This window comes from Mustelus asterias, chromosome 4, assembly GCF_964213995.1.
Source record: "Mustelus asterias chromosome 4, sMusAst1.hap1.1, whole genome shotgun sequence".
In the NCBI taxonomy this organism is placed as follows: domain Eukaryota; kingdom Metazoa; phylum Chordata; class Chondrichthyes; order Carcharhiniformes; family Triakidae; genus Mustelus; species Mustelus asterias.
Window position 1 is genome coordinate 73,226,176 of NC_135804.1, and position 9,236 is coordinate 73,235,411.

At 48.5% G+C, this 9,236-nt stretch overlaps 1 protein-coding gene across 1 annotated transcript in view; it reads right to left on the reverse strand.

Moving 5' to 3' along the window:
* Positions 1-8,583, reverse strand: part of LOC144492779 (nitric oxide synthase 1-like) — a 342,106-nt gene extending 333,523 nt beyond the window's left edge. The window contains exons 1-2 of the mRNA XM_078211199.1: positions 8,263-8,583; positions 1,493-1,595 (exon numbers count right to left, since the gene is read on the reverse strand). Coding sequence (XP_078067325.1) covers positions 1,493-1,595; positions 8,263-8,357 — 198 coding nt within the window. The 5' untranslated portion in view covers positions 8,358-8,583. The remainder of the gene's footprint in view (positions 1-1,492; positions 1,596-8,262) is intronic.
* Between the last annotated feature and the right edge of the window lie 653 nt (positions 8,584-9,236).

Genomic DNA, 9,236 nt, shown 5'->3' on the forward strand with positions numbered 1-9,236 from the left:
GATCTGTGTGTGTGTCTCAGTGTCAGCTCCTGTATGATCTGTGTGTGTGTTTCAGTGTCAGCTCCTGTATGATCTGTGTGTGTGTCTCAGTGTCAGCTCCTGTACAATCTGTGTGTCTGTCTCCGTGTGTGTGTCTCAGTGTCAGCTCCTGTATGATCTGTGTGTGTGTCTCAGTGTCAGCTCCTGTATGATCTGTGTGTGTGTCTCAGTGTCAGCTCCTGTATGATCTGTGTGTGTGTCTCAGTGTCAGCTCCTGTATGATCTGTGTGTGTGTTTCAGTGTCAGCTCCTGTATGATCTGTGTGTGTGTCTCAGTGTCAGCTCCTGTGCGGTCAGTGTGTGTCTCAGTCTCAGCTATTTTGTGATCTGTGCGTTTGTCTTAGCATCAGCTCCTATATAGTCAGTGTGTGTGTATTTCAGTGTCAATTCCTGATTACAGTGCTTACGGATACCCGCACGAGAGGAAATATTTTTGCTTTCAATTTTTTCAATAAGCTGATAAGAACCAATCAGTACTTGAGGGATTTGAAGCATACTGAATGCAATCTTGTCTCTTAATTTATGCTATTTCAATCCTGATGTTCCGGGGTTGAAATGTTGCCTAAATTGCTTAATGTTTGTTTAACCCTTCCAACCTGTGTACCCTATGTATTAACATAGTAACATTAGAGCTAGGAGCTGGCCAGTCAGCCTTTCCATCCTGCTATAACCATTCAGGACCTCTGTGACTGATCTAATTGTTGTCTCAGCTCTATTCTGCCCTTCGTCCTCCAGAACCGTATTTATCAAAAAGCTGTCTAATTTTGCCTTCAGTGCCTTTGTGTACCATTGATGTTTCACAGTATTTTGAAAACTCGATCTTTCTGGTAAATCCACACAATATTCACTCCAACATCACTTTCCCGAGGTCAGTACCCAGGACAAAAAACTCTTCTGTGAACACAAAATCTACAACTTGAAAATAACTCCTCTTCCCGTTTGTATCCTAGCCCTTTCACTAAAGAACAAGTTTCTTTTGGCTTTTTAAATGATGCCTTTATACCTGTCCTCAAGTTTTTAATGTCTTCTCTACATGGATTGGGGAATTGTTTGGTGCACTGGGGAGCAGCGCTAATGTTCTGGGTTGAAGACCCAGCCTGGAGTTGTGGGCCAGGGAAGGAGTGTTTGTGACAATGACCAAACAAACTGAGAATCATTCTGACATTAGGTTGGAAGCCGTAAGAGTTTGAGAAACTCTGGCTCCTGCATGCTGGATTCAAAATGCTGCTCCTCAAACTATTACTATGGGAACTTACACATCTGGGGATCTCTCAGCTCCTCCACAGTTTCTAGTTTATCAATTGCATTGCTCTATCTGAGGCAAAAATGGATAATCTCACACTTGCCCACATGAAAACAGCACCTGCCAGATTGACACTGATGCTGACCTGCTTTGTCCCTCCTCCTCTCTGATCCCTGACCTCCGGTTCATGGCCACTGAAACGCAATCATACCTTGTGTGCCTCTTGATGCAGTGTGTCATGCAATAGGTTCCCGCTCTGCCAGTTCTTCAATCGCACATACTTGGGCTTCTGGAAAGTGGTTTTCCGCGACAGGCTGTGGACACATTCAAAAAGGTCAGATCAACAAGGGTCAGAGCACTGGAATGGCAAATTGACACTGGGGTGGGTTCACTCATTGCACTTTCCTCTGTATCTAACCCTGTGCTATACCTGTCCTGGGACTGTTTGATGGGGACAGTGCAGAGGGAGCTTTACTCTATATCTAACCCCGTGCGATAAGGACAGAGTGTTTGATGGGGACAATTTATCTTTCAGTTCGCCTACTGCACTTTGTCTCTCTCTGTAATTTTATGTGGCTATTTTCTTCTCTCTGTTTGTCTCTACCATATCACATTTAAATTGCTTTTTTTTTCTCTCTATCCTGATCTTTTTTATCATTTGTTCTTCTGTCTTTGACAGTGATTGTCCCATTTTGCACAATAGAACCTGTTATTGATCCACAATCGATAATGTGTCTGATTGAAGTGCAGCCTCCCTCCACCACCCCTCCTGCTGATATTCCTGCAAAGAGGACAGGACTGAGCTCAGTTCATACCTCGACCCTCTTGTGCAGCTGAGAGTTCAGAGTTTCTACAACACTGTGTTCAGGACAGTTTCTTGACTCCACTCCTCAGATCTGTTGTTCTCATTTTTAAGCTGTGACCCCTAGGTTCCTCATGCAGGGGAAATTGCTTGTCTCCCATTACCCGGTCATTTCACCTTCATATTTTGAACAAAATACAAATTATCTCTCAATCTTCTGAATTTTGGAGAATACGAAACCTAGTTTGCGTAACCTCTCCTCATAACCAAACCCTGGTAGGCCAGTCATCATTCTGTGAATAGAAAAGTTGGTGCTCTTTGAACAGGAAGCTGAACGGTTGGGAGGAGATTGTGTCACAAACGAACAACTGCAAGGGAAATCAGGAGCAGATGGGGGCCTTTTTATGAAACCACAAACAGAAGAGTTACTGAGCGGATAACACAAACACAGCTCAGAGAGGCGGGTACACAGCTGAGAGAGGCGGGTACACAGCTGAGAGAGGGGGGTACACAGCTGAGAGAGGGGGGTACACAGCTGAGAGAGGGGGGTACACAGCTCAGAGAGGGGGGTACACAGCTCAGAGAGGGGGGTACACAGCTCAGAGAGGGGGGTACACAGCTGAGAGAGGGGGGTACACAGCTGAGAGAGGGGGGTACACAGCTCAGAGAGGGGGGTACACAGCTGAGAGAGGGGGGTACACAGCTCAGAGAGGGGGGTACACAGCTGAGAGAGGGGGGTACACAGCTGAGAGAGGGGGGTACACAGCTGAGAGAGGGGGGTACACAGCTCAGAGAGGGGGGTACACAGCTCAGAGAGGGGGGTACACAGCTCAGAGAGGGGGGTACACAGCTCAGAGAGGGGGGTACACAGCTCAGAGAGGGGGGTACACAGCTCAGAGAGGGGGGTACACAGCTCAGAGAGGGGGGTACACAGCTGAGAGAGGGGGGTACACAGCTCAGAGAGGGGGGTACACAGCTGAGAGAGGGGGGTACACAGCTGAGAGAGGGGGGTACACAGCTCAGAGAGGGGGGTACACAGCTCAGAGAGGGGGGTACACAGCTCAGAGAGGGGGGTACACAGCTCAGAGAGGGGGGTACACAGCTCAGAGAGGGGGGTACACAGCTCAGAGAGGGGGGTACACAGCTCAGAGAGGGGGGTACACAGCTGAGAGAGGGGGGTACACAGCTCAGAGAGGGGGGTACACAGCTCAGAGAGGGGGGTACACAGCTCAGAGAGGGGGGTACACAGCTCAGAGAGGGGGGTACACAGCTCAGAGAGGGGGGTACACAGCTCAGAGAGGTGGGTACACAGCTCAGAGAGGTGGGTACACAGCTCAGAGAGGTGCGGAACAGAGTTCAGAGAGAATAAAGAAAATTACACCACAGGAATAGGCCCTTTGGCCCTCCAAGCCTGCACTGATCATGCTGCCCATTTGAACTGAAACCCCATACCCTTCCAGGACTATATTCCTCCATTCCTATCCTATTCACATATTTGTCCAGATGCCCTTTAAAAGTCACGATCTTATCTGCTTCCACTACCTCCATAAGAAGTCTCACAACACCAGGTTAAAGTCCAACAGGTTTATTTGGCAGCGCTAGCTTTCGGAGCCTCAAGCTCCTTCATCAGGTGAGTGAGGAGTTGTGTTCACGAACACGGCATATAAGGACACAAACTCAATTTACAAGATAATAGTTGGAATGCGAGTCTTTACAGGTAATCAAGTCTTAAAGGTACAGACAATGTGAGTGGAGAGAGGGCCAAGCACACGTTAAGGAGGTGTGTATTGTCTCCAGCTAGGACAGTTAGTGAGATTTTGCAAGCCCAGGCAAGTCGTGGGGATTACAGTGTGACATGAACCCAAGATCCCGGTTGAGGCCGTCCTCATGTGTGCGGAACTTGGCTATCAGTTTCTGCTCAGCGATTCTGCGTTGTCGTGTGTCGTGAAGGCCGCCTTGGAGAACGCTTGGGTAAGCGTTCAACCGGGATCTTGGGTTCATGTCATACTATCTGTAACTCCCACGACTTGCCTGGGCTTGCAAAATCTCACTAACTGTCCTGGCTGGAGACAATACACATCTCTTTAACCTGTGCTTAACCCTCTCTCCACTCACATTGTCTGTACCTTTAAGACTTGATTACCTGTAAAGACTCGCATTCCAACCATTATCTTGTAAATTGAGTTTGTGTCTTTATATGCCTTGTTTGTGAACACAAGTCCTCACTCACCTGTTGAAGGAGCTTGAGGCTCCGAAAGCTAGTGCTGCCAAATAAACTTGTTGGACTTTAACTTGGTGTTGTGAAACTTCTTACTGTGCTTACCCCAGTGCAACGCTGGCATCTCCACATCATGTCCACTACCTCCCACAGCAGTGTGTTCCAGGCACCCACCAGCCTCTGTTGGTGGGTGCCTGGTGCAAAAGGGTTGCCTCATACACCTCCTTTAAACCTTGCCCCTCGCACCTTAAATCTATACCACCGAGTAATTCACTCTTCCACCCTGGGAAAAAGCTTCTGACTATCCACTCTGTCCATGCCCCTCATAATCTTGTAGACTTCTATCAGGTCGCCCCTCAACCTCCATCGTTCCAGTGAGAACAATCAAAGTTTCTCCAACCTCTCCTAGCAAATATCCTCCATACGAGGAAACATCCTGGTATATCTTTTCTGGACCCTCTCCAAAGCCTCCACATTGTTCTGGTAGTGTGGTGACCAGAATTGAACACTATATTCTAAGTGCAATCTAAGGTTCTATAAAGCTGCAACATGACTTGCCAATTTTTAAACTCAATGCCCCGGCAAATGAAGGCAAGCATGTCATATGCCTTCTTGACTACCTTCTCCACCTGCATTGCCACTTTCAGTGACCTGTGTACCTGTACACCCAGATCCCTCTGCCTATCAATACTCTGAAGAGTTTTGCCATTTACTATATATTTCCTAGCTTTATTAGCCCTTCCAAAATGCATTACCTCACATTTGTCTGGATTAAACTCCATCTGCCATCTCTCCGTCCAAGTCTTCAGCCGATCTATATCCTGCTGTATCCTCTGTCAGTCCTCATCACTATCCGCAAATCCACCAACCTTGTGTCCCTTTGTGTCATCCGCAAACTTATTAATCAAACCAGTTACATTTTCTTCCAAATCATTTATATATATTACAAACAGCAAAGGTCCCAGCATTGATCCCTGAGGAACGCCATTTGTCACAACCCTCCATTCAGAAATGCATCCTTCCATTGCTACCCTCTGTCTTCTATGACCAAGCCAATTCTGCATCCACCTTGCCAGCTTACCTCGGATCCCATATGACTTCACCTTGTCCACCAGTCTGCCATGAGGGACCTTGTCAAAGGCCTTACTGAAGTCCATGTGGACAACATCCACTGTCCTACCCTCAATCATCTTTGTCATTTCCTCGAAAAACTCGATGAAGTTAGTGAGACACGACCTCCCCTTCACAAAACCATGTTGCCTTTTGCTAATACATCCACTTATTTCCAAGTGGGGGTAAATTCTGTCTCGAAGAAAACTCTCCAATAATTTCCCTCTCACTGGCCTGTAATTACCTGGATTATCCTTGCTACCCTTCTTAAATAAAGGAACAATATTGGGTATTCTCCAATTCTCTGGGACCTCCCCTGTAGCCAGTGAGGATACAAAGATTTCTCTCAAGGCCCCAGCAATTTCCTTCCTTGCCTCTCAGTATTCTGGGGTATAGTGTTTTCAAGACCTGCAATACCACCACCTTTTTGATCGCAAGTCCTTCTCTTTGGTGAATATTGACACAAAGTAGTCACATTTAATACATCGTCCATTTCCTCTGGCTCCACACAAAGATCTCCATCCCCTGTCCTCGAGTGGGCCACCCTCTCCCTGGCTTCCCTGTTGCTCTTTATAATATCTATAAAAAGCCTTGGGATTTCAGTACTCTTGGCCAATGACTTTTCGTGACCCCTTTTAGCCCTCCTAACCCCCCTGCTTAAGTTTCTGTCTACTTTCGAGGCGGGCAGGCAGTGCAGGGTGGCCGACGGGCTACACAGCTCAGGGAGGCCGACGGGGTACACAGGTCAGGGAGGGCGACGGGGTACACAGGTCAGGGAGGCCGACGGGGTACACAGCTCAGGGAGGCCGACGGGGTACACAGCTCAGGGAGGCCGACGGGGTACACAGGTCAGGGAGGCCGACGGGGTACACAGGTCAGGGAGGCCGACGGGGTAAACAGGTCAGGGAGGCCGACGGGGTAAACAGGTCAGGGAGGCCGACGGGGTACACAGGTCAGGGAGGCCGACGGGGTACACAGGTCAGGGAGGCCGGCGGTGTACACTGGTCAGGGAGGCCGGCGGTGTACACAGGTCAGGGAGGCCGACGGGGTACTCAGGTCAGGGAGGCTGGCGGTGTACACTGGTCAGGGAGGCCGGCGGTGTACACAGCTCAGGGAGGCCGGCGGGGTACTCAGGTCAGGGAGGCCGGCGGGGTACTCAGGTCAGGGAGGCCGGCGGTGTACACTGGTCAGGGAGGCCGGCGGTGTACACAGCTCAGGGAGGCCGGCGGTGTACACAGCTCAGGGAGGTAGACGGGGTACACAGGTCAGGGAGGCCGGCGGTGTACACAGGTCAGGGAGGCAGATGGGGTACACAGGTCAGGGAGGCCGGCGGTGTACACTGGTCAGGGAGGCAGATGGGGTACACAGGTCAGAGAGATATGTACACATTTCAGAGAATTTTAGAAACTAAGCAGGGAGAGCGGGAGTTTTCCCTGATGCCCTGTTTGGAGTTCTTGCTCGTCACTGTTTTCCAACATACAGGGGCACATATCTAATTTTGCTGACAACATTAAGCTCGATAGTGCAGGAAACAGTCGCTGAGAGTGTACTGCAAAAGGATAGATCAGGTGGATAGATCAGGTGGATGAGCAAAGCAATTTTGGCTGGATTTGGATATGTTAATATGTGAGATCTTGCAGCTCATTGTCAGTGTGTTTGTTCAATAGTGAGAACTGTGGACGATCAGAGAGAGATTTGCAGGCCCAAACACAGCAATCCTGAAAGGATAACGAACAGCAACAAAATAAAAACTGAAAATGATGAACAAAAGGAGTGCTGCCTTCGCTTTTCGATCAGTCTCCAGGTGGAAACTCAGGTGGGTGTGAAAAATTTTGTATGAAATACAATTATGGGCGGCACGGTAGCACAGTGGTTAGCACGGCTGCTTCACAGCTCCAGGGACCTGGGTTCGATTCCCGGCTCGGGTCACTGTCTGTGTGGAGTTTGCACATTCTCCTCGTGTCTGCGTGGGTTTCCTCCGGGTGCTCCGGTTTCCTCCCACAGTCCAAAGATGTGCGGGTTAGGTTAATTGGCCATGCTAAATTGTCCCTTAGTGTCCCGGGATGCGTAGGCGAGAGGGATTAGCGGGTAAATATGTAGGGATGTGGGGATCGGGCCTGGGTGGGATCTTGGTCGGTGCAGACTCGATGGGCCGAATGGCCTCTTTCTGCACTGTAGGGTTTCTATGATTTCTATGATGATTTCTATGAAATAAGTTATCCTTTGGGTGCTGACCAATATATATCCCTTTCAGCTCCATATCACATCACTGTTTGTGGGTCTTGCTATGTATAGAATCATAGAATCCCTACAATACAGATGGAGGCCATTCCACCCATCGAGTCTGTACCGACCACAATCCCACCAGGTCCTATTCCTGTAACCCCACACATTTACTCTGCTAATCCCCTGATACTAGGGTCAATTTAGCATGGCCAATCAACCTAACCCACACATCTTTGGACTGTGGGAGGAAACTGGAACACCCGAAGGAAATGCAGAGACCGGGAGAATGTGCAAACTCCACACAAACAGTGACCCAAGCTGGGAATCAAACCCAGGTCCCTGGAACTGTGAAGCAGCAGTGCTAACCACTGTGCCACCGTGCCTTGGCTGCTCTGCATTGTACATCACAATAGTGCCTGCACTTAAAATATTTCATTGACAGTGCAGCACTCCCTCAAAACTAACCCTCCGACAGTGCAGCAGTCCCTCAGTACTGACCCTCTGACAGTGCAGCATTCCCTCAGTAGTGAAGCTCCAACAGTGTTACACTGAGTGTTTAGGCTTGAAATGTGGGGCTGGTTTCTCTCGACCTTAACAGTGGGACTGCAAATGTTGTATTGCTCACCTGTGATCAGCGCCCTTGCTGTTCTGGGGAGCTGGAGTCTCTTCCACTGACTCTGGGTCCAGTTCCTTAGCTTTTTCCAGATCCTCGTTCTCCATCCTTTACCAATTCTGTACTTGCCTTTGCAACAGAGTAGAATTTAGGGAGGACCGACCAGGTTCAGCTTCTCCAACTCAGGAAGGCAGGTTTTTGCCATGTCATTGAATGGGTGGAGTTGTGAGCTTTATTCCAGTAACTGGATCCATTGCACAATTACCTGCAACTCGAGCAGTCCAGAGCTGGGTTGGGACATTACCTCCCAGTTTCCGATCATTCCTGTAACAACTGGAACAAGTCCGTCAAGAAGTTATTGCCAAAAAACTTTCAATTTCTCAATAACGGCTTGGACAATCATTTAGAACAAAATAGACATGTATAAAATGAGAGAGAGACAGAAAGAGAGAGAGAGACAAAGAGAGAGAAAGAAACAGTGAGGGAAATAGATACAAAGAGAATCATAATCAGATACACATGCTGCAGTGTTAATCCTCACTGAGACACACACACACACACACACACACACACACAGTGTACACAGACACACTAGCTGTAGTGTTAATCCTTACTGAAGCACGTATCAGTGTACACAGATACACATGCTGCAGAGTGTTAATACTCACTGATGCATGCACACATTGTACATAGGTACACATGTGGCAGTATGCAGAGCGTTAATACTCATTGAGACACGCACAATATGTACAGTAACGCAGGCTGCAGAGCTAAATCCTCACTGAGACACACACAATGTACACAGATACACATGTTGCAGGCTGTTAAACCTCACTGAATCTCATACACAGTGTACACAGAAAAACATGCTGCAGTGTGTCAATGCTCACTGAGACTCACACACACAGTACACATGCAGCAGTCTTAATCATCACTGAATCACACACACAGTGTACACTGATACACACGTTACAGAGTGTTAATCC